Genomic DNA, 26,030 nt, shown 5'->3' with positions numbered 1-26,030 from the left:
GATTGTTGCCGACTCCAGCCCAAATACAACAGAGGTGGGCTGCCAGCCATCTCCAGTCAAGTTTAATTTTCAACATCCCCCCTTAAACCTGACTTTTCTGGTTTTGTCATTCCGAGCATTGTCTTCAGTCTTACAAAAATATCATGCCTGAGTGGCTTCGTGAAAATGTCAGCAATTTGATTATATGTTCTCCAAGGTAACAACTCCACTTCTTTCTTCTTGACATGCTCTCTGCTAAAATGATATTGAGTATCAATATGCTTACTTTTTTCATGGAATACTAGATTGTTCGTAAGTGCAATTGCTAATCAATTGTCGATGTAGACTTTTGTGGGGTCATTTTAAAGAAATCTCAGATATTTCAGTACATTCCTGATCCATATACCATGACAAATAGCTGAGTTGGCAGCAACATACTCAGTTTCACATGATGACAACGTTACAATGAGTTGCTTCTTTGGTGACCATGTAAACATTGTATCTCCCATAAAAAATATGAATCTAGTCGTGCTTTTTCTTTCATCAAGATTTCTTCCCCAGTCGCTATTTGAACAGCCGATAAGTTTGCAATCAGCTCTTGATGAATAGAACATACCATCTGTGATGGTACCCTTGACATAGCGGAGTATTCTCTTTGTTGCATTCAGATGGGACTAGTCAGGTGTAACGACCCCAAAAATAATATGCATGGAAATGTAAATAATAATAATAATAAATAAATAAATAAATAATTAATTAATTAATATAACATTATTAAATTAAATTAATTGATTAAACATTGTTAAATTAATTTAATTAAATAAATAATAGGATGGATATATATTAGCAAAGCTTCTTCCAGAAGAAGCTTTCCAATTTCAAATTGAAATTGGGCCGCTGCACCTCTCTACAATCTCTCTCAGGAGTCTCTCCGTTTCTCATGCCTGCCTCTCTCTCTCTCTTTCCTCAATTTCATTAGCCTAACGAGTGTCGATTGAAAAACAGAAAATACGATTGGGCTCCATTCTCTGCCACCGACATTTCTACTGGAGCGGATTTGTCATAGGAGCGACGTAGGCATATCTCCTGGGGTAAGGTAAATTCTCACTCTTACCTCAAATTTTCTCAAATTCTAAGTCAAATGGACGATCGGACACTACCACGAGAATTTAGGAATGATTCTCTACGAGCCTAACGGAGCGGATTTCTCGTGGGGTCATTATAGGTGTAGCCCCAAAATTAGGATAAGGGGTTTATTTAGAGATTAATTTTTATTTAATTATTGTAGATTTGAAAATGTTAAAATATTGGGCATTTTGGGATTGAACTAGGGTTATTGAATTTAGGGCTTAGGTGAGCGCCGCGTGTAACGACCTGTTTAACTAATCATATAATAGAACATAGTAAATAAAATAGTCAATCCAAACCAGTGGGTAGCAGGGATACCTGTCACACACAGCGAAACCTAGACAGCAGTAAAGTACATCATCAACCTCAATACCACAAATACATAATACCATAGTTAACAATAATCCAAAACACTGTGTGTATATACAATCTCCCAAAATATCCAAAAATACCAAAAGTATTTCCTAGGATCCTACAACAAGACCATTGATCCTAGTTCAAACTTACCCTCCTAACGGGGTGGTACAATAGGCTCAACAGCAGCCACGACCCACTGGTCCTTCTGTGTTTCCTAAAAATTATTTAAGTGTGGGGGTGAGACACTTCTCAGTAAGGGAAAATAAACTAAATACAGTTGTGTGGCAAAATGAATATTTAATGATAATATAGATATACAGTACATCTTACATACGAGAAAACATTAATCATTTACTAACTGCATAAATGTATACTTTCATATTTTTAATAAATCATACTAATCATAACTGTCTCGTATTGCTAATAATACTAAAAATATACCCAGGATGAATAGCTAGCTGGTGTCATGTATTATCCTTTATGACAGGTTGTGCAACCCAAAAGTGGGACCGACAATGGCCGACCGACCACTGTAGAGTCAAAAATGTCTGTAAGTACGATGAGCTCGCCACACCCTGATCTGGACTGCTAGGTGGACGTCTACAACTCTACACTGAAAGTCACATTGACTATCCATCTCCCACCCCCTTGTGGGGTGGTTAGCACCAATCTGAATATAGATATATGATCTATATAGCTACAGTATTGTGCTCTTGAACTGAATTGTACTAATATCTAGGTTCTGATAACATATAGTACATGATAATATAGCATTTAACATAAATGGATTGATAGCATTTCTATACTTTCATAAATACGGCCTTGCGCCGAACATTTCATAAACATGACCTTGTGCTGGAAACATATAACATACATGACCTTGGGCCGGCTATCAGTCATGACCTTGCGCCAAAAATCTCATACATATTATTCTGAGTAAATAAGTCTTTTATCATGTACTTCAAAAATCATCATATACTGCATTATTTTATAATTCCTAAAAACATGCTTATTTGTAAAATTGCCATAATATAATACGTATCATGTAAAAATAATATTCATGATACTGTGTAAAATCATACCTTTCGATCTAAAATTACATTTCTTGTATAACAGCAGTATCTTTCCAAATATGCATTTTTTCAATAATATTCAAATATAAAACATGCTTTCCTGAAAATTAATTTACTAATAAATAATATTAATTTACATGGAAAAATAACTGTTTTAGTTTATTCTCTTACCTAACATTGGAAAGAAACCCCTTAAAAATTCTGGTCCTACACTCGCAGGGTTCCCCATTCAACTCCCTAAAAACAATAACTCACAGAACTAAACTTTAGTATTTTTCCGTGAATATCATTTCCTATAACTACGATAAGACCAAATTTGGTATAAAAAGTCTTACCTCAATTCAGGGATGAGAGAACTTCTCTAGGAGCGTCGTGGTGGTCTCAAATCGTCGATCCTCAACTCAGCGGACGAAATTCAGAGTTGCCCAAAACAACCTCTCGGTATCTTCTCATCGACGAGGCACACCTTTATTAACGAGCCTATACTGTCACGTCGTCGACAAACGCGAAACGTTCGTCGACGAAGGCTACTGCCTCCTTCTGTTCGATTTCCATTTTCATCTCTTTTCTTTATTACTTAAAATACCATTATTTCTCGGGTCTTTACATTCTCCCCTCCTTATAAAATTTCGTCCTCGAAATTTACTAAAAGACCGAGATCGTCACTATAATCTACATTTTCTCGATTCAAAATCTTTACTAAAGGCCAAATATTATTAACAATTTTATAACCGTCACTAATAGGCCATTATTAGTGATGATTATTAAAATTGTCACTAAAAGTGGAGCATTAGTGACGGTTAAGTGACCATCACTAATAGCGGCATATTAGTGACGGTTATTAAACTGTTTCTAATATTTGGGATATTTGGGATTTAGTGACGATTTTGAGCTGAGAACATATAGATTTTATAGTGACAGTCTTAGGCTTTTAGTGACGACATAAAATCGTCACTAAAAGTCCAGTATTAGTGACGTTTTGTAGATTCGTCACTAATAAGTATTAGTAACCTAAGATCTGACGACTAATTTCAAACTATTACTAATATTGATCGAACCATCACAAATACATATTAGTGACAGTTTGGTATTATTAGTGATGGTTTGAAACCATCACTAATAACCTTGTTTTTTTTTGTAGTGAATCGAACCTAATTACTTAAGTATACTAATATTGCATATTTGTGTGCATATATATATATATATAATCCAAGGTGTCTATAATTACAAAATTATTTGTATATATTTTCAAATTTTAATATTAGTTTTGCAATTAATTATATAGTTTAACAAATGGTTGTTGCAGCCAATATTATAATTAAATATGTATCTATAAGCATACATATTTATTGTTTTGAAAAGTCACAGTAAATCAAATTATTTACACATACATAATTGCATAACTCGAGTTACCTATAATTATAAAATCATGCATTTAGATTTTTTAATTATAGTTATAATTAAATAATTATTAAATTTAATTATAAATGATAAGTTTTAGACAATACTATAATCACACACTGATATAATTACGAAAACATCTAAACTGAACCAACTATGCAATTAAGAACATGCGCGCATATTAATTAAATTGAAAGTCAAATCAAATTATGTATGTAATTATACAAATATTCAAATTGAAAAAATACATAATTCCATTGAACACATAGAAATTTAAATTATAATATTAATTACTTACTCGTAATATATTTTTAAATACAATAAATTAAATAAATCAATTATTATTATAATTAATAAGATTAAAAATTTAAAGGAATTGATGAGTTAAGAGGTATGCAATAAATTTAAAAGAGTCACATAATTATGATCCATATAATTACATGGATGTCTAAATTCTTTTCTTTGATAAAAGTAATGAATAATAATTCCTGCTGGCCATTAGTGAAGTGCCTTGGGCCCTCTCCTCTTTTGCATTTTTCACATTGACCTAGAAGGCCCTAAAAGGGCCCAACAAGAAAAAAAAAAGCATTAAAGCAAACATTTATGGGCCGGGTCGGACAAATAGAGTTTATGCCTATTTTAACTGTTACCCAGACTTGAGGCCCAGCCCATGGTCACTCCATCTCTACCTTTTTGTAGGATCTATATTTTCTTTTCTAAAGTATTCACGCACAATTATGGGTTAAAAATAATTATAAATAGTTATAGGGATAAATTTAACATAATTATAAAGGTATTTTGAAATAGTTATAAGAATAAATTTAACATTTTTGAAAAAATACGAAAATCATCTTATTATATATATTTTTGTTCTATTAATTAATGGGAACATAATTTTGTCAATAATGATTGTTTTGAAACTGCCTTGCGCCAAAAATAAAATAGATTTATATCAAAACTATCTCATCAATTTCTAGTTTAATTTTTAAAATTGTATGATAAGTTTATAATAATTTTTTCAGTAGCTGATGGTAAATTATTAAAAAAAATATATAATTAAATCATTATTGAATTAGAATCCATACAAGTTTTAAGACTTAATTAACCACAACATGAGTTTGCGAAGTTGATATGCAGATTGAACTTTGAGTTGACGTGTTTGTTGTCATAATAATTTAATTAAACATATGAAAATGTGTATTTCGTAATCTACTGTGAGAACTAGTAGGGTTCCTCATCCTTCAAAATCTATATATGTTTGAGCGAGGGATTTTGAACTTTTGAGATGAAGATAGAGACGAAAACAAGTTACGAGATTATCCTTTTCTATTTCAAAAATTGATAAAGGTTCGTAAAAAAATAAAATAAATAGAGAGTATCTTGAAACCTTCGAAGACATTACAAGTTACTCGCCACTTATTAATAATTTAAAGTTCAAACCTATGATTCTGAATAAATTAATCAATTGCAAATTTTTGAATTACTGAAAACCGTTTAACATTAATTCAAGTATCCCAAAACCATTTGATGAAGAAAGATCAGAAAAGAATTAGAAAGGAAATGGTGGGAGAGAAATTGAGAGATGAATGAGAAAGATATATGAAGAGGTTGAGAAATGAAAGGGCAGAAAAAAGAGGAATTGCGAAGAATATGAAAGAATAAGAGAAGTGTATAATCTAAGATTAACTTCAAGCAGCAGCATGAATTTCAGACTTTGGATTTAGATTTGGGTGGGCTTGGACAAATTTTAATATAATTTTATATTATATTTTATTCAAATTTAAATTCAAGATCTCTCTAAATATAGAGTAAGAGTTTTTGGATTGGATTAGTATTAGTTATAAAGACTCCATGAAAATTTCAATGCTAGAAATAATATTATAAAAATAAGCATGACAATGAAGAGAAAATTTCTTGAGCAATTGCCAATATCAATAAGTTAATTGATTATTCAACTTGCATCATGAATTGAGGAAGCTGTGGGGCAAACACCAAAGAGGGAAAGCAGAAGTTTCTGTCCAGCTTCTCCCTTCTTGCTTCTAAACTGCAATCTTACATAATAAGGGATGCCTAAATTATTAAATTGGATTTGCCTCTTCTTCATTTGGTTATCTACTATACATTTCCTTCATTTGGGATGATCTATTAATATATATATTTTTTAGTAATAATAAAACATTAACGCGGGTTAAATCATGTGAAATTGTTTTAAGTGAGATCTTTTGTCCATTCTGTATCAAAATCTTAACACGTAAAAAGATATTGATGCCATACATGATAGAGGAGTCAAGGTCTGATTCATAGATATTAAAGATCAACTTATTAGTTACAATAGTTACAAAAGTTTTAAGAATTCTTTAAAATTTTTCACGTAAAAATCAAGTACATACTAATATTTCATTCAATAAGGTTGAAATTTTGTAACCCTATGTTTCGAGAAGTTTTGGATTTGGATTTGTATTGGATTAAGATAAGATACAATACAAAATTGTATTGAAATTCAAATCCAAATTTAAAATCGAAAAATAATACTCTTAAACAAAGCATAAGTCTATACCCACAAATATAATTCCCAGATTACAAAATGTGATTTCTCTTTTGTCAATTATATAATGCTAAAATAACCTAACATGGGAAAAATTGATAAAAACGGAGAGGAATCAAACCTAATTCATATCATGGGCTATATGTGTTGACCATCAATATACAATAAATAAAAGGTAAACAATATATATAATTGATTATAATTGTGGTTAAGAGATCAAGCTTTTTTAATTAGTGTTCCAAAGCATAAGTTAGTGAAAAATCCTCACCATGATTTCATCACCATCATCTATTTTGTCACAAATTTTTCCAAATTAAGATATCGTTCATTTAAAGAAATTGTTCCTTCATATAACTTGTGACATTAATTTGATATTGAAAGTGATTATTCGCAAAGGCCTCGAATGAAGAATGCAAAAATGATGCATCCTACCCCATGGGCATGACGCGGTGGAAAGACATCAGCACGTAAGGAGTATCGGGGGTTTAATTTCAGGTAAATACATTCATAGAACCAGCGGTATCTATGGATGGTGATAGTTTACTCTATGAGTCAGCGGGAACCGTGGATGGTGAGAGTTCGCTTTGTGAGCTAGTAGGGACTGTGGATGGTGAGAGTTTTCTGTGAACCAGTGGAGATTGTGGATGGTAATTGAGATGTGTCTTAGGGGTCTGGTTGGCCGAACGTCCAACTAATGCACGGAAACTGTGTCTGCATCCGAGCTTTACTTTAATCAGCGAGACTTGGGGGCGGAGGACGTTGATCCGTATGTTTGGTGCCGCACTAGGGGGTCCGAAAAACTCATTAGTGGTTGGAGTTCCTATGCGATAATAAAAAAAGAAAGGATGCATCCTTAATTATCATTTGACATGTGGACATCTATAAATATATATGTATGAAAAAGTTTTTAATCTTTATGTACTCATTTGGAATTCAGAAAATATTAGAAAAAGGAAAGAAAAATATTAAAAAATTCATATTTTCATATTTTGTTATAGACGAAAGTGGAAAGGAAAATAAAAAATATGTCAAATTTATATATAAAAATTTAAATTTACACATCATTAATTTTTAGTTCTCTTTATTTTGGCAATGTTAAAATAAATTTTTATTTTTGATAGTATTAAATAGAGAAAGAAAATATAACAAAAAATGAGTTTCTGCTTTATTTTCCTTTCTTCAAGTGAAAACCTTGATCCAAACCGACTCCATATGTCCCTTTTCTTCTTTGTGTATACTAAACTCGATAGAAGAGAATAGAAAAGAGGTTGCATGAATCCCTATTGGTGAATTCAATCCCAATTTCTCTTTTACTTAATCAATTTTGGGCTTCTCATTGATTGCTACCTAATTTTCTAATTAACCATTGTGCTAGTTTCCAAGAAATTGCTTTCCGTCCTCATATATATATATATATATATATATATATATATATATATATATGTTTTTTTAGTAGTCAGCTTCTTCTAGACTATAGTTGCTTAATAATTTGAAAAAAAGTTTTGATTAATTGTTTGCTTTTCTGTGAATATTGACTGATTCCCAATTCCCTAATTTGGGAATTGGGAAATTGCAGCGAAGCATATATGTTTGCACCAAAGGCAGGAAAGAAAAATGAATGTTCACATGATGATTTCTTGTTGTTTGATTTTGAAGCATACGAAGGAAATGACATCTATACAATTTACCCTCATCCATACATTACTCAAAACACAGTGGAACTTGAAAAATATTAGAGAATAGAAAATAAAATATAAAAAAATCTAACTTTTCATATTTAGTTATCAAAAAAAAGTGAAAAAGAAAATAAAAAAATAATCACTAAACAAAAATTTGATATGTTTAATTTTTTTAGTATAATAATTTTTTTTTAATAATATTTGATGTGGTGAGAAAAGTATATTGGAAAATAAGCTTTCTTCTACTTTTCGTTTGGTTTCCTTTCCCCACTAAAATCCTCGACCCAAATGGACCCTTATAGAGTATTCGTCACACATATTTGAATTTAACTAGCTAATAAAGTATATATATATATATATATATATATATATATATATATATTTTGAAAGGTAACATGGAGATGAAAATCAAAAACAGCAATATCACTACAATTAATATTATTGATCCAAATTAACGAACATATATACAGAGGAAACATAAATCAAAATAAAAATTAATCACGTCCATGTTGATGGATGCACGTATTAAGTAATTAATTAAGCATAATCTAGCTTAATTACATGAAGGAGTAGAAGTAGATGGGTATGGGTATGGGTGGTAAAGCATATGGTAAGGTGGACATGGGGGATACGTATAATAATTGGATGGCCAACGGTACCTATCAGTGGGGGCAGAGAAGGTTGTTTGGCCATTTGATGAGTAGCTTTCAGTTTTAGTCAAGTTCTTGGACGCTGAGGATGTTGGCGACGCGAAACTTCTTGCGCAGGGTGGCGGTGAGGGTCGCCGAGTCAACTCCTTCCCCCGTCACCACCACTCTCTCCCTATCCCCTCCTCCTATCGCCACTGACGTCACTCCTGTATTGCATTGCATCAAGTTAATTAATTAATTAACTATATATGCACTTAACAATTAATTATATTACAAAAAAATTAATTTTTAGTGACGAAATTATTAGTGAATGATTCAAATTCGTCACTAATAATAGGGTATTAGTGACGGTTTTAGTAACAGCTACTAATATGACATTATTAGTGACGAATTTGAATCCGTCACAAATAATTTCATTACTAAAACCGAAAAATATAGCGCGAAAATATTTTTCGCGTAAAAATTATTTTGAAAAAATATTAGCAACGATTTTTGTGGTATTAGTGACGAATTTAATTCGTCACTAAAAGATAAACATTAGTGACGATTAAATAACCGTCACTACTATTATTTAAAAAAAAGTAAAGTTTTTTAATTCAGAATATTAGTGACGAATTTGTATATTCATCACTATTGCCCAATTATTAGTGACGGATTTGGGAACTATCACTAATAATTCATTTTTTTTAAAAAAATAAAAAATTTTAAATTTAGAATATTAGTGACGAATTTCCAAATTAGTCACTATTGTCCCATTATTAGTGATGGATTTGGGAACCGTCACTAATAATTCTCTTTTTTAAAAAAAATTAAACATTTTTATTTCAGAGTATTAGGGACGAATATAAAAATTCGTCACTATTATCTAATTATTAGTGACAGATTTGGAAACTGTCACTAATAATTCATTTTTTTTAAAAAAATTAAAAATTTTAAGTTCAGAGTATTAGTGACGAATTTATAAATTCATCACGATTGCCCCATTATTAGTGACAAATTTGGAACCGTCACTAATAATTCCCTTTTTTAAAAAAAATTAAAAATTTTTAGTTTAAAGTATTAGTGACGAACTTCTAAGTTCGTCACTATTGATCCCTTATTAGTGACGAATTTGAGAATCATCACTAATATTTTCTTTTTTTAAAAAAAAAAGAAAAAAAATATTTGAAACTATTAGTGACGAATTTAGAAATTCGTCACTATTACTCATTTATTAGTGACGGATTTGAGAGCCGTCACTAATAATTCCCCTTTTTTAAAAAAATTAAAATTTTTTAATTTTAATAAGAGCTGCCCTCTCCTGCGTTCCCTCCCTTGACCCATAACAAAAATGGCGCTGAAGGCCGACCTCCCGATTCCACCGATCTCCTCCCCTGTATCTCTACTCCAAGTCCATACTCTCCAGTTCCTCTTCCTCTTCATCGCCATCCTCCACCTCCAGCTCCAAGAAGGTCGCCGATCACATTGTGAAGTCGTTCGCGATTGACCTCGATGGGCAAAAACGGGAGGTGTTAGGGCTGGCAGGGCACACCCTTCTGCGAGCTCTGTCCAACCATGGTCTCATTGACCCTGCTTCACACCGCCTGGAGGACATTGACACCTGCTCCGCCGAGTGTGAGGTTAGCATTGCCCAGAAGTGGCTCGAAAAGCTCCCTCCTCCCTCCTACGACGAGCAGTACGTGCTCAAAAGGAGTTCTAGGTCTAGGGTTCTCAACAAGCATTCTAAGCTCCTTTTCCTGCGGATTCAATTCGCGTTCTTGCAGGTACTTGTTAGTTCTACTTGTTTACTTTCTACGGATGATGTTTGCTTTGAATTTGCATTACAGTGCCTTAAATTTAGAGAAATTTGTTTGAACAATGCTATCGATTGGATTCTTCGTTCTGGAATTCGGGAAAATGAAACGAGTAAATGGAAATCGACTTGATTTTTGGAAGAATCGGAATGCCCCATTTTGGTTCGATAATTATTTTCTTTACGCCGCAATGATATTTTTGTCTTGTCTGCTTGTTTGTAGACATTTCAAAAAGAAAAAAAGTAAACGCTTAAGATACATAGACTTATAAAAATCAAAGTAAAAAGGGTATACAAGTACAGTAACGAAATTCATGATCAATTATCTAAGGATTATCGGACATTTTTTTTTCTAATGAAAGTTGTTGTAGATAAATCCTAGTACCCATATTGATATTTATATTTATGAAAGTTATTCTAGATAAAAATTAGTACACATATTGGTATTTATGTTTTCTTGAAATATTATGTCCATGTAAACACTTAAATATTTGACCTCAAAGATGTTTGTGGGTGGGGAGTAAATTTACTAACATCATAAATTTTAGGAATTTTGTGGACAATTACAACAAATGACATTCTTGGTTACATCAAAACTTACTCTACCTAAAATCTTAAACTTAATAATTGTATGATGAAGGCAAAGCCTGTATTCGGATTAAACTCAACAATGCAGGCATCTTAGAATCAAAATTTGCTAAATTTGATTATGTAAAAGGTATCATTAAATAAGAAAGCTAAAGAGATAAAAGTTAAAAATTATAACTCCTAGATTTTGAAATACTCTACATCACCTCTTAAATATACAAGTGCCATTATACTTTTTAAACATCCATTTATTTCAATTTCAAGAAGAAGCTTTCCATCCTCTTTAGAAGGATTAGATGGGGTCTCTATACTTGAAAATGATGATTTGATTAATGAGATGCAGCACAAGAACAGTATTTTACCAACACTAGTGGATGATATTTCAAGGAAGGATTTAGAAGTTCAAGATCTCATGCATAAATTGGATTTTAAGTTTTGTGATCCTGGGGGGAAATGAAGTGCATTGTGATGGGTGTAAAAACAGAGCTAAAAAGGGTCCCAAGGGACTTAGCTAACTTGAAGTGTTCAGGGGGAAATGAAGTGCATTGTGATGGGTGTAAAAACAGAGCTAAAAAGGGTCCTAATGAACATTTCTTTAATCAAGTTTTTAATTTGTTTTAGTTTAGGAATATCAACTAAATAGTTTTGCCGGCTTTTGATTTTTAGTTTCTGTTTTTATTTTTTATTTTTTAGTCTCATAATTTTTAATAGTAATACAAAATGGCCCCTTATATTCTCTAATTAAGTTTACTGTGGTAGTAATTTGTGTGATTCTAGTTGTACCTTAATCATTTTTTATTTCTTGCAATTTTAGCATGAAACAAATGCAAACAAATGACTTATTTTTCTTCACATCATAGAAGTCATTGAAGAATATTAAATGTTGGAAAGAAATCAAAATTAAGGTTCCTACAATCATTCCATGTCACTAACCAAACGCAGTAATTGTACTCCAAAAGCAATTCCATTTCTACCCTAATTCCTTCCCTACTTCAATTCATTCCATAAACCAAACAAATTGTTAAGGAAAAAGACTATCATTGCCAAGCCTAAATCATTGAAAATCTTAAAAACACTTGACTAAGGATTTGAAAATTAGAAAAAGGCATAGGTTGAATATATACATAACTCAGAGGGAGCATCATCTTAATAATTCTTTAAATTAATTGCTCTCATCATCTAATAACATTCATATCCATATGCCTAGATGAATAACAATACTACACTGAACTCAATACTATCCACTGTTCTTTACTATTTATATTCTTAATTTAGTGGATTGATTATATATTGTGATTTGTTGATTGCTACCTGATTGCATGCTAGTCTAGAATGCCTCTTACATGACGGATGCAGTTAATGTGTATTGCATGCTTGTAGTGGGTATAGGTTCTCGTGTGCCTTGAACTGAATTATAAATGACTTATTTGAACCTATCAGGTACAAGTTTTATGAGAAAATGTCCAATTTACAAATGACATGCTACCAAAATTTCGTTAAAATTTTTTTTTTTTTAAAAAAATTATGTACAAAGATAATTATGATAAAATGAATGTTAAAATATTTTTGAAAGGATGAATGAAAGTTAAACGAAAAGTCATTTCATTAAAAATGCAAGTGTTGCACTTGACATCATTTATTTTAGAACAGGTCTTGTGGATTAGATTTTATCTGGTGTGTTATGGGTTTCCTAAGCCCCTTACCATCTTGTGTTTGACAAAGAATTTAGCTGAGCTATTAAAATTACTGTTAGGACGTTGATGAAGTATCTGAGGGAACTGCTAAAGAAATTCTTATCATGTTTGACAGTACATGCTTTAAATTTTGAAATACCAATTCTTGATATTTAGAGCTGCTTGCATGTTGGTTGAAAAATATAATTAAACAAAAAGAAACTGTAACACCCAGTGCACAAGGGTCTTAGGCCATTCGGGGTCTAGGGAGGGGGAGGGCATATTTTATGCAATCTTATCTCCTCTACTTGAGGAACTGGTGAGGGGGTAAAAAAAGTTAATTAATTTCCTATATTTTACTGAGGCTCATCATTAGAGCCTATTTGCTTAAGTGTCTTATTCCCATATTCATGTTTTTGGTGACAATTGCAGTTGAAGTAAATGCGGTGAACTGATAATTGAACTTTTTGTTCGATAAGATGCATACTCTTATGAAATTATATTAGTCTACTTTGTTGTGTGCACAGACTGTTGTAGCTTCAATTGCCAGTGACCGAAATGTTTGGGATGTTGTCATGAAGAATGAGGCACTTGCGGAATTCTTCCAATCATAGAAAACTAGTAAATCTTAAAAACACTTGGTTAAGGATTTGAAAATTAGAAAAAGGCATAAGTTGAATATATACATAACTCAGAGGGCACATCATCTTAATAATTCTTTAAATTAAATGTTCTCATCATCTCATAACATTCATGTTCATATGACTAGATGAATAACAATACTACACTGAACGCAATATTATCCACTGTTCTCTGCTATTTATATTCTTAATTTAATGGATAGATTATATATTGTGATTTGTTGATTGCTACTTGATTGCATGCTAGTCTAGAATGTCTCCTGCATGGCGGATGCAGTTGATGTGTATTGCATGCTGGTAGTGGATATAGGTTCTCGTGTGCCTTGAACTGAATTATAAATGACTTATTTGAACCTATTACGTACAAGTTTTATGGGAAAATGTTCAATTTACAAACGGCATGCTGCCGAAATTTCGTTAAAATTTTTTCAAAAAAAAATCATATACAAAGATAATTATGATAAAATGAATGTTAAAATATTTTTGAAAGGATGAGTGAAAGATAGGAATCATAAGAAATGAGGCAATGTAGGCTTAGTTCATTTAAAGAAGCATTCATGACTAAATATATTTAAAAGACTTTAAACACTATCACAAAAAAAAAAATAGTGACATTTTATAATAATAATAATAATAATAATCTAGAAACTAATAATAATAATAATAATCAAGGGGCAATGTGCAAATACCCATGGTTCACAATTTTTGAATCCCATATTTACAAGTGAAAAGCCAAGCAGCATGTATAATGCATAAAAATGTAGGATGCAACCAAGTCAGTACTTTGAGTAAATAATAAAATGAAAAAGGAAAAAAAAGAAAGAAAAACAACTGATAATAAATTGCAACTCATGTTATTTCTCCCACAAAATCATTTTGAGTAGCACTATCGTTGTCCATGATCTTCATCCTGAGTTCGGAGATTTCACTAGTTATGGTGAATACAAAATTCTTATTCCATTATGACTGAGACCCTTATCCTGTATCAGCCATTTGTACATAATAGTGACCAAACTTGTATAATATATATTACAATGATCACTTTTACTATTAAGCACATAGCTTAAATGCCCAATGTAAGTACACTAATCCAACTAACAACAAAAATTATTCACTTTCCTTCTATTATTTCTTAGGCATAAATTCAAACTGATTGAAGACCCACCTGATGCAATGCTACTTTTCTGCTCCTGAGTACGGTAAAGGAGGATGACATAAGGATCCATGTTACCTGCCCATAAGCACCTAAACTCATCAAAAGGGCAACATATGACTCAAATATTAGACATAAATTTATTTAATTGGAGATTAGGTTAGAAGGACAGACTAACCTCATGTCCTAAAAAATTAATCAACTATTTGAAAGGTCTTAAACACCATTATATAAAAAAATTATAAAATAACTTTCATGACGAAACATGCGTAAAAGACTTTAAACACTATCACAAAAAAAGAAAAAAGAAAAAAGAAAAGATAAGACAACCTCCATAATTAAAGGTGTCTCAATCTTAAGATAATAATTATTGGTAGTTGTTTATTAATGAATGCACTCGGTTTTATCTTTAAAAAAATTAAAAGGTAATTACACATATAATATATATATATATATATAAGTAGTTGCAAGTATAGTTGTGTGTGTATCTTCTCATGGTTATTCAAAGATCCTTTCATCCCTTCGACTTTATAGGTTACATTTCACGTACGCAACTCAATGGAAATATGTGAACTCAGTGTTTAGCTTTAAATACTGACATTATTTTTTTCATTATTGATATTACCACCGTACAAATTGTGTAATATGCACGATTATAAAATCTTTGCAAATTTGTTATATCATATAATTATTTTTCCTGATTATACTAAGCGTCAGCTCTCAATTTGTATACTAATTTTTTTAATGACTCTTAATTTGTAGGGTTCGGGACTGTCATAACATCAGCACGATGCCATGCATGCATGTACTACAGTTGTCGGATGCAACTTTTGATTATTTTTTTGTAATTTTTATTGTTATTTGACCAATTGGAATTTTTGTATTTTAATTTGAATTTGTACTAGTATTTGTATTTGAATTTTGAATATTTTAAATTTTTTTTTATTATCTGAACATATGTTATTTCTTTATTTTAATTGAATTTGTATTCGGATTCGAAATTTTGAATGATTTACGAATTTTGTAGTAATTATAATTTCAAATTATGTATGTGAAAATGTAATTACAGATTTTTATTGTGATTGCTCATTAAAAACAATTAATATTAAAGGTTTTTTAATTTTCCTATTATTAATGAAATATTCAAATTCGTTACTAATAGTAGAGTATTAGTGACGAATTACAAATTCGACACTAATAGTGCAGTATTAGTGAAAATTTGAATCTTTCGCTAATACTTTACTATTAGTGACGAATTTGAGCTGATCTAGAATTTATAGTGACGGTATTAGGGTTTTAGTGACGGTTATAATCCATCACTAATACTCCATTATTAATGACGAAATTTTGAATTCGTCACTAAAAGTTAATAGTAACGGTTGATATAGAAACTATTTTAAAACCGTCGCTCATACTTTAATTTTTTATAGTAAGTAAGAACAGAAAATTAATAAAGTGAATCAATGTATGTGTGTACCGTATGCAGAAGAAGCAATCTCTAGGGCCTTGGATCTGCATTTATCGCAGTTGAATTGCACCATCACGACGATCTTTTGCTGCAAACTTGTTAATCAATTTATTAGTAATTAAGCATGAACATGAGCCACTTCTCCGCATTAACCATATATATATACTATACATACATATATATATATATATATATATATATATGCATGCGTATATGCAATTATGTGTGTCTATTTAAGGCAGCTGCCAATGCCTTTTCCCAGCTCAAAACCCAAATTAATATGCAAATTTATCAAGTAGTTCTGGGACATGAGATGAGATGATGAATGCATGATCAATTCGATAATTCTAACACACATAAAACATCAAAACAGCGAAAGATTAGTATTAGCTAGCCAGAAGACAGTAGAACTGCTGGATGGATTGGTGCTGGTCATGGCTTAATTTCCCATTAAATTTTCTGCAATTCATTAGTTGCCATATGTAAGGAAAGCTTACCTTCATTGTTAAGGATCGATATCAACCTTCAAGCGGAGAGAGAGAGAGAGAGAGAGAGAGAGAGAGAGAGAGAGAGTAGATGTGGAAATAAATAGCCAGCGGCTTATTTATTACAAGAGACAGAGAGAGAGTGGAAAAAAACAAGAAGAGGGTTGTTAGGCTAGAACAAACGCGTATATATTTATAATGTGATTTAATGATTTTTTTTCAAAAAAAAATACCCAGCTTAAATTGACGGGGTCAGCGCGGAGGGGGTGAGGAAATGACCAAATTCATTTTTTTTTTTTCCTAATAAAATGGTTCATCACCTATTTTAAGAAGTTTGGGTTGGGTTGAGAATTAACGTACGTACAAGATATTGAGGTTATAAATTTAATGAACCATGTTTGGAACCTGACATTTGACCAATTATGGCATAGATTAATTAATATTATACATTGAATTATTCTACCTTCTGCCTTTTCTTCATAATGCATTTGTAAAAATACAATTTGGTCCTGCATGTTGTGTCGGGCACTCCATTTGTGCCAAACACCAATACCACAACTGATACTATTGAATATATAAGAAGTTAGAGTAATGCAGAAACTAATAATAAAAGATAGTAAAAAGAACAAGATAAGAATTTAATGAGATTTGGTACAGAATTATCTACGTTCTCAGGCGTCGACAATCAATCCACTATTTATTGACAAAGTACAATTTTGAGATTTCTTTTACAAATGGAGAATTAAACTCTTTATATAACTTCAACCTCAAGTCTTTCACTAATGTGGGACAAACAAAGAAAAAATTCAAAACAATTTTTCTACCAATGTGAAATTTTTCTACCAATGTGAGACAAAAAGAAACAAATCTCCACCTTGACGATAAATTCAAAAAGCACTTAATTAGGATTATGCAATAGATAAAGGTTGAGGAAGGTCCTAAGTTCAATTTTTCTTTGGGTTCCCTAGCTTGCCTAAAGGGTGGCTTTTGCAGGTGTTATTACTTCTCTTATGAGTTTTAGTAAGGAGATAAGGACTCTGTTAGCACCGGAAGAGTCCATAGGTGTGCTTGATACATAAGAGTAAACACCAACTTAACCCAAAAGTTTAATTCTATTGGGTCTTGACTCCAACCATATATATAAACACCCATTAGCCACTCACTTTTTTCAATATGGGATAAACTCACAAGTGAAATTCTCAACAATCTCCCCTTCACTTGTGAGTTCCAACTACTCCGCTTTGAAAGGAAGCTCCACCACTCTTGAGTTCCAACTGCTCCTCTTGAACGGAAGTCATCTTCTCCCTCATGAGACTAATTCTCTAACAGTTTGCTCAAGTGGGCCTTAGCACTGTGTCTTACGTGTCTCAGATTGCCTTCCAAGTGGGCCTCCAAACCAATCCTACCTCCCATGTCTTGACCCTATTTGGATCTATTTTGATAGTTTAGATAATCTTTCTTAGTCTCGGTTATACACTCTCACACCCAAAGTTATGAACTGTTGGCTCTGATACCACTACTACATTTGTAAATCATACCAAAATTTGAAAGAGTTAGAAATAGTATTTGTACTCTAGGGTATTTCTTTTTACTTTTGGTAATTTGAAGTTTGTTCAAGTTGTAATTTTTCTTGAAGTAGTAGATTGATCGTCGGCGCCCGATGACGCAGGTAATTCTGTACCGAATCTCGTTAAATTCTTATCTTATTCTTTTTATTGTCTTTTATTATTAGTTTTTGCATTACTTTAATTTTTATATATTCAATAGCATTAGTTGTAGTATTTGTGTTTGTCACAAGTGGGTGTTCGACACAACAGATTCGACAGTCGTACCAGATTTTCAAAATATCAAAAGGATCACAGAAAGAATAATTCCTACTTATAATTCCAAAATGTTTACTATGTATAGATATATAAATTTCACTTTATTTTAAGGAATAGTTATGCTGCAAAACAAACGAGTCATTAAGATTGTGACACACAATCCAAAAATAGTTTAATTCCTTTTTTTTTTTTTTTTGTTACTATTGCTGTTGTTGATGATCGTTATTGCCTTTGGGGTTTTATATATCATCATGAAAGAGAAAGGTAACATTGAGATGAAATTCAAAAACAGCAATATCACTATAATTAATATTATTGATCCAAACTAATGGAAACATAAATCAAAATAAAAAATTAATCACATCCATGTTGATGGATGCACGTATTAAGTAATTAATTAAGCATAATCTAGCTTCATTACATGAAGGAGCAGGTGGAAGGAGGGGAAGCAGATGGGTATGCGTGGTAAAGCAGGTGGTAAGGTGGAGATGGGGGATACCAATACGTATAATAATTGAATGGCCAACAGTACTGATCAGTGGGGGCAGAGGGGGTAGTTTGGTCATTTGATGAGTGGCGTTCAGTTCTAGTATCCTCTTCAAGTTCTTGGACGCTGCGGATGGTGGCGAAGCGAAACTTCTTGCGCAGGGAGGCGGTGAGGGTCGTCGGGTCAACTCCTTCCCCCGTCACCACCACTTCATCCTTATCCCCTCCTCCTATCGCCACCGACGTCACTCCTGTATTGCATTGCATTAAGTTAATTAATTAATTAACTATATATGCACTTACCAATTAAGCAAGAACAGAAAATTAATGAAGTGAATCAATGTATGTGTGTACCGTATGCAGAAGCAGCAATCCGCAGGGCCTTGGATCTGCATTTATCGCAGTTGAATTGCACCCTCACGACGATCTTTTGCTGCAAATTTGTTAATCAATTTATTAGCAATTAAGCATGAACATGAGCCACTTCTCCGCATTAACCATATATATGCATGCGTATATGTAATTATGTGTATCTACTTAAGGCAGCTGCCAATGCCTTCCCTCAGCTCAAAACCGCAAATTTATCAAGTAGTTCTTGGACATGAGATGAGATGATGAATGCATGATCAATTCGATAATTCTAACACACATAGAACATCAAAACAGCGAAAGATTAATATTAGGTAGCCAGAAGACAGTAGAACTGCTGGATGGATTGGTGCTGGTCGTGGCTTAATTTCCCATTAAATTTTCTGCAATTTATTAGTTGCCATATGTAAGGAAAGCTTACCTTCATGGTTAAGGATCGATATCAACCTTCAAGCAGAGAGAGAGAGAGAGAGAGAGTGAGAGAGAGAGATAAGTACATGTGGAAATAAATAGCCAGCGGGTAGCTCTGTTTATTACAAGAGAGAGAGAGAGTGGAAAAAAATGAGAAGAGGGCAGTTAGGCTAGAACAAACGCGTATCTATTTATAATGTGATTTAATGATTTTTTTTTTTAAAAAAAACCAGCTCAAATTGACGGGGTAAGCGCGGAAGGGGTGAGGAAATGACCAAATTCATTTTTTTTTTTTTTCTAATAGAATGGTTCATCACCTATTTTAAGAAGTTTGGGTTGGGTTGAGAATTAACGTACGTACATGAGATGTTGAGGTTATAAATTTAATGAACCATGTTTGGACCTGGACATTTGGTAAATTATGACATAGATTAATTAGAATTATACATTGAATTATTCTACCTTCGGCCTTTTCTTCATCATGCACTTGTAAAAATATAATTTGGTCTTGCACGTACAAACGTTTCAAGCGCCCCCGCCCCTCCCCCATTAGACTTAAAATGCAACTTATATAGTTGTGAAATGCACATTCTTAGCTAACTAGACTCACTTTTTCATTACTTCCATGGTCGGTGGCACGGTAGCACCCATACTATTGAAATGGTTCATCAGTAGAGATGTTCCCACAAGTGCCCCTTCTTCCAATGGCACCATAATTCCTATTCCTATCCCTCTTTTGGTCTATATACATTTCGGGAAATTCATACCCTCCATGGACGGAGCAAAAAGTGGAGTCCTGGTCTGAGTTCATATTGAGTCAAAGTTAAACTTAGGTGTTTTATTTAATCATTCTTGTGGTGATTCATCATGGAGTTGGGACATTTACAGCTGTTGTATCATTTGTACATTTTAGATCATCACGAAAAGTCTGATGGGTGGAGGGGACTCACTCAATCACTGGTTGTGATTGAAACTCTGTGAGGAATTGTACTCAATTGCAAAATAATTAATTTCAATAATAAATTGAAAATAAATTACAGAGGAAAATTTCAATACAAATCTTTCACTGGTTATTCACTCTCTCTACACCGCATATCACATTACACACACACACACACACACACACACACACACACACATCTATTTATAATAAGGTTAGAACAATATAATCAATAATGGTGGCTGAAGTTGGTGAGATTTTGGTGAGATTGCTGCCGACTCTAGCCCAAATTCAACAGAGGTGGGCTACCGGCCATCTCCAGTCAAGTTTAATTTTCAACATCCCCCCTTAAACTTGACTCTTCTGGTTTCGTCATTCTGTGTATTGTCTTCAGCCTTACAAAAATACCATGCCTGAGTGGCTTCGTGAAAATGTCAGCAATTTGATCATACGTTCTCCAAGATAACAACTCCACTTCTTTCTTCTTGACATGTTCCCTGATAAAATGATATTGAGTATCAATATGCTTGCTTCTTTCATGGAATACTAGATTCTTCGCAAGTACAATTGCTGATCGATTGTCAATGTAAACTTTTGTGGGGTCATTTTGAAGAAATCTAAGATATTTCAGTACATTCTTGATCCATATACCATGACAAATAGCTGAACTGGCAGTAATATACTCAGCTTCACATGATGACAACGTTATAATGGGTTGCTTCTTTGATGACCATGTAAACGTTGTATCTCCCATGAAGAATATGAATCTAGTCGTGCTTTTTCTTTCATCAAGATCTTTTCCCCAATCCCTATCTGAATAGCCGATAAAATTGCAATCAACTCTTGATAAATAGAACATACCATCTGTGATGGTACCCTTGACATAGCAGAGTATCCTCTTTGTTGCCTTCAGATGAGACTGGTTAGGTGTAACGACCCCAAAAATAATATGTATGGAAATGTAAAAAATAATAATAATAAAATAAAATAAAATAAAAATAAATTAATTAATATAACATTATTAAATTAAATTAATTGATTAAACATTGTTAAATTAATTTAATTAAATAAATAATAGGATGGATATACATATATATATATATATATGTATATATATATATATATATATATATATATTAGCAAAGCTTCTTCCAGAAGAAGCTTTCCAATTTCAAAATTGGAATTGGGTATATATATATATATTAGCAAAGCTTCTTCCAGAAGAAGCTTTCCAATTTCAAAATTGGAATTGGGCCACTGCGCCTCTCTGCAATCTCTCTCAGGAGTCTCTCTATTTCTCATGCTTGCCTCTCACTCTCTCTCTCTTCAATTTCATCGGCCTAACGAGTGCCAATCGAAAATCGAAAAATACCACTGGGCTCCATTCTCCGCCACTGACATTTCTACTAAAGCGGATTTGTTGTAGGAATGATGTAGGCATATCCTTTGGGGTAAGGTAAATTCTCACTCTTGCCTCAAATTTTCTTAAATTCTAAGTCAAATGGACGATTAGACATTACCACGAAAATCTAGGGATGATTCTTTACAAGCCTAACGGAGCGGATTTCTCATGGGGTCATCATAGGTAGAGCCCCAAAATTAGGATAAGGGGGTTATTTAGAGATTAATTTTTATTTACTTATTGTAGATTTGGAAATGTTAAAGTATTTGACATTTTGGGATTGAATTAGGGTTATTGAATTTAGGACTCAGGTGAGTGCCACGTGTAATACCCTGCTTAACTAATCATATAATAGAACATAGTAAATAAAATAGTCAACCCGAACCCGTGGGTAGCAGGGACACCTGTCATACACAGCGGAACCTAGGTAGCAGTAAATGTAAATTATCAACATTAATACCACAAAATACATAATACCAGAGTTAACAATAATCCAAAACACTGTGTGTATATACAATCTCCCAAAATATCCAAAAATACCAAAAGTATTTCCTAGGATCCTACAACAAGACCATTGATCCTAGTTCAAACTTACCCTCTTAATGGGGTGGTACAATAGGCTCAACGATGGTCACGACCCGCCGGTCCTTCTGGGTTTCTCGAAAATTATTTAAGTTCGGGGGTGAGACACTTCTCAATAAGGGAAAATAAACTAAATATAGCTGTGTGACAAAATGAATATTTAATGATAATATAGATATACAGTACATCTTCTATACTAGAAAACATTAATCATTTACTAATTGCATAAACCTATACTTTCATATTTTTAATAAATCATACTAATCATAACTGTCTGGTATAGCTAATAATACTAAAAACATACCCAGTATGAATAGCTAGTAGGTGTAATGTATTACTCCCATGACGGGTTGTGCAGCTCGAAGGCGGGATCCGACAATGGCTGGCCGACCACTGCTAATTCAAAAATGTCTGTAAGTACAATGGACCCGTCACACCCTGGTCCAGACTACTAGGTAGACGTCTACAACTCTACACTGAAAGTCACATCGACTATCCATCTCTCACGCCCTCGTGGGGTGGTTAGTTCCAATCTAAACATAGATATATGATCTATATAGCTACGGTACCGTGCTCTTGAATTGAACTAAACTAACATCTGGGTTCTGATATCATATAGTACATGATAATATATCATTTAACATAAATGGATTGATAGCATTTCTATACTTTCATAAATACGACCTTGCGCAGAACATTTCATGAACATGGCCTTATACCGGAAACATATAACATACACGACCTTACGCTAGTTATCAATCATGACCTTGCGCTGAAAATCTCATTCATATCATTATAAGTAAATAAGTTTTTATCATGTACTTCAAAAATCATCATATACTGCATTATTTCATAATTCCTAAAAACATGCTTATTCGTAAAATTGCCATAATATAATATGTATCGTGTAAAAATAATATTCATGCAACACAATGTTGTGTAAAATCGTACTTTTCAATCTAAAATTACATTTCCTATATAACAACAGTATTTCCCAAATATGCATTTTCTTAATAATGTTCAAATATAAAACATGCTTTCCTGAAAATTAATTTGCTGATAAATATTACTAATTTGCATGGAAAAATAACTACTTTAGTTTATTCCCTTACCCGATACTGAAAAGAAACCCTCTAAAAATTCCGGTCCTGCACTTGTAGGGTTCCCCGTTCAACTCCCTGAAAACAATAACTCCTAGAACTAAACTTCAGTATTTTTCCGTGAATATCATTTCCTTTAATTACAATAAGACCAAATTTGACATAAAAAGCCTTACCTCAACTCAGGGATGAATTTCAACTCGCTTCCACCAACGATCCGCTTCGGAAGATTTGGAGAGAACTTCCCCAAGAGCGTCGTGGTAGCCTCAGATCGTTGATCTGACGAACAAAGGAGCCGAAATTGAAAAGAGAGAAATCATAAGGAGAGAGAGAGGGAGTGATTTTTCTGATTTTTCGCGTAAAAACTAAGTTTTAGGCTATTTATACTAGGTGCTTCGTCGACAAGCCACGTCACCTCGTCGACGAGGTCAAGAGAAAATTCGTCGACGAACTCTCCCTTGCTTCGACGAAATTTAGAGTTGCCCAAAAAAACCTCTCGGTATCTTCTCGTCGACGAGACACACCTTTGTTGATGAGCCTATACTGCCACGTCGTTGACAAACGTGAACCGTTCGTCGACAAAGGATGCTACCTCCTTCTGTTCGATTTCCATTTTCCTCTCTTTTCTTTATTATTTAAAATACCATTATTCTTCGGGTCTTTGCACCGCGGGTATGATTTCGAGATCCTTGCAGGCGTAGTTAAGGAAATTAGGTAAGGGGAATAATCTATAGCAATTATTTTGGAGAATATTGAATGAATTATTTTATGAAAACGGAATATGATGAGTTACCTGAAAAATTAGTGTATTGTGAGTATTAGACAAAAGTTGTGTGGCATATGATGTATATTGAAAATGTGAAATATAGTGATGGGTAATTTATGAGAAAATTATGAAATGAGAATTATTGATATGTTAGTGGAAAATGATGAAATGTGGTATTTATATGTGAATATAAACGATTTCTATGAAAATGAGAATGTGCGAATTATTGATATGGGTATTTTGAGAAATATTGAAACACGTGAATTATGATATATGCTAGTATGTGAATGAAATGAAGATATGTTTTATTGAGAAACATTGAAACGAGGATATATATATATATATCGAAGAGTATTTTCTGAAAAATGATGAAATATGGAATATAGAAATGTTTTACTGGGAAATGTTGAATAACGTGAAATGAGATATATATATATATATATATATATATATGTATTATTATGATGAAATAAATTTTGAAATGTGAATATTAAAAATGGGAATATTACAATGTAAATTCTGCAATATGAATATTGAAATATGGAAATTAAAATGTGAACATTGTAAAGTGCGAAAGCTGCAATAGGATCAATAAATACTGGGAAATGTGAACATTGCAAAGTGCGAAAGCTGCAATGGGATCATTGAAATATGATTGATGAAATACCAATACTGTATAATGATTGTGGGTATATGGTAATGATAACCCTAATGGATGGTTATGGAAACCCTAATGACGGGTTGTCATATTGAGCGCGGTACTGTTGCTAGTGAGGTGTTAGTGCAACCACACAGTCTCATGGAGAGTGTGGTGTGGGCAGTCGAATAAGCCGTTTAGTAGAGTTTTTGTGCCTCCTGAGTTCGGATCAGGGCTATAGGTTGGCTAGTCGTACTACGGATGCATGGATGAATTTCCATTTTGAACCAATTGGGTAGGCCAACTGTGGTTAGATCCAGCCTTCAGGTCGCACAACCGTGACCATGAGGGGAAGCATAACGTGGTAAAGAGATCCTCAGGGTAGCCATGAGTTACAGATGCGATGTTTGTACTGAATACCAAGGATACTCATGTGCTGGATAATGAAATGGAAATGGAAATGGAAAAAAGAAAGAATGATGAAAAATGTAATGAAAGAGTGTGAGTTTAATAACCTAAATAATTAAGCGAAGTAAAACTCTCCGCCTGAAGGCTTACTAAATAAGGTGAGTTTCTTGATAAGTATCGGTTGTAACTGAACTCGAGTTAATCAGGTAATGCTAAAAATGATATCAGAGCAGAGGGAACCTGCATGTATGAGCGTGTAATCTTCCCTATTCTCAGGAATTTCACTGGTAAACTTGGATTGCACGTGAATGATTTTGAAAATGAAATTAAAAGTTTATGAAAGTTTGTGTTTTATATCTATATGATTATGAGCATATATGTAGCGCCCCGACCCTCTCAGTGGGATGGAGTGCCACTAAACATATATCTCTCTGATACCAACTGTAGTGCCCCGACCCTCTCGATGGGCCCGGAGTGCCCTTAAACATACATCT

At 32.9% G+C, this 26,030-nt stretch overlaps 1 protein-coding gene across 1 annotated transcript; it reads right to left on the bottom strand.

The window, feature by feature from the left end:
• Nucleotides 1–18,713: 18,713 nt before the first annotated feature.
• Nucleotides 18,714–19,868, bottom strand: LOC131168169 (heavy metal-associated isoprenylated plant protein 47-like). The gene is made up of 3 exons (XM_058127439.1): nucleotides 19,712–19,868; nucleotides 19,276–19,354; nucleotides 18,714–19,172 (listed from the first exon to the last, which is right to left on the bottom strand). The coding sequence occupies exons 1-3, from the start codon at nucleotides 19,715–19,717 to the stop codon at nucleotides 18,853–18,855; spliced, it is 405 nt and encodes a 134-aa protein (XP_057983422.1). The 5' UTR covers nucleotides 19,718–19,868; the 3' UTR covers nucleotides 18,714–18,852.
• Between the last annotated feature and the right edge of the window lie 6,162 nt (nucleotides 19,869–26,030).

This window comes from Malania oleifera, chromosome 1, assembly GCF_029873635.1.
Source record: "Malania oleifera isolate guangnan ecotype guangnan chromosome 1, ASM2987363v1, whole genome shotgun sequence".
Taxonomy (NCBI): Eukaryota; Viridiplantae; Streptophyta; class Magnoliopsida; order Santalales; family Ximeniaceae; genus Malania; species Malania oleifera.
Note: the sequence above shows the minus strand (reverse complement) of the source record. Positions and strands in the feature narration are given on the sequence as shown.

What these genes read in the sequence shown, in the direction of transcription:
- LOC131168169 (XM_058127439.1), bottom strand. An exon ending in GATTGCTGCTTCTGCATACG is followed by an intron (nt 19,173 to 19,275) that starts GTACACACATAC and finishes AATGCAATACAG; the next exon opens with GAGTGACGTCGGTGGCGATA.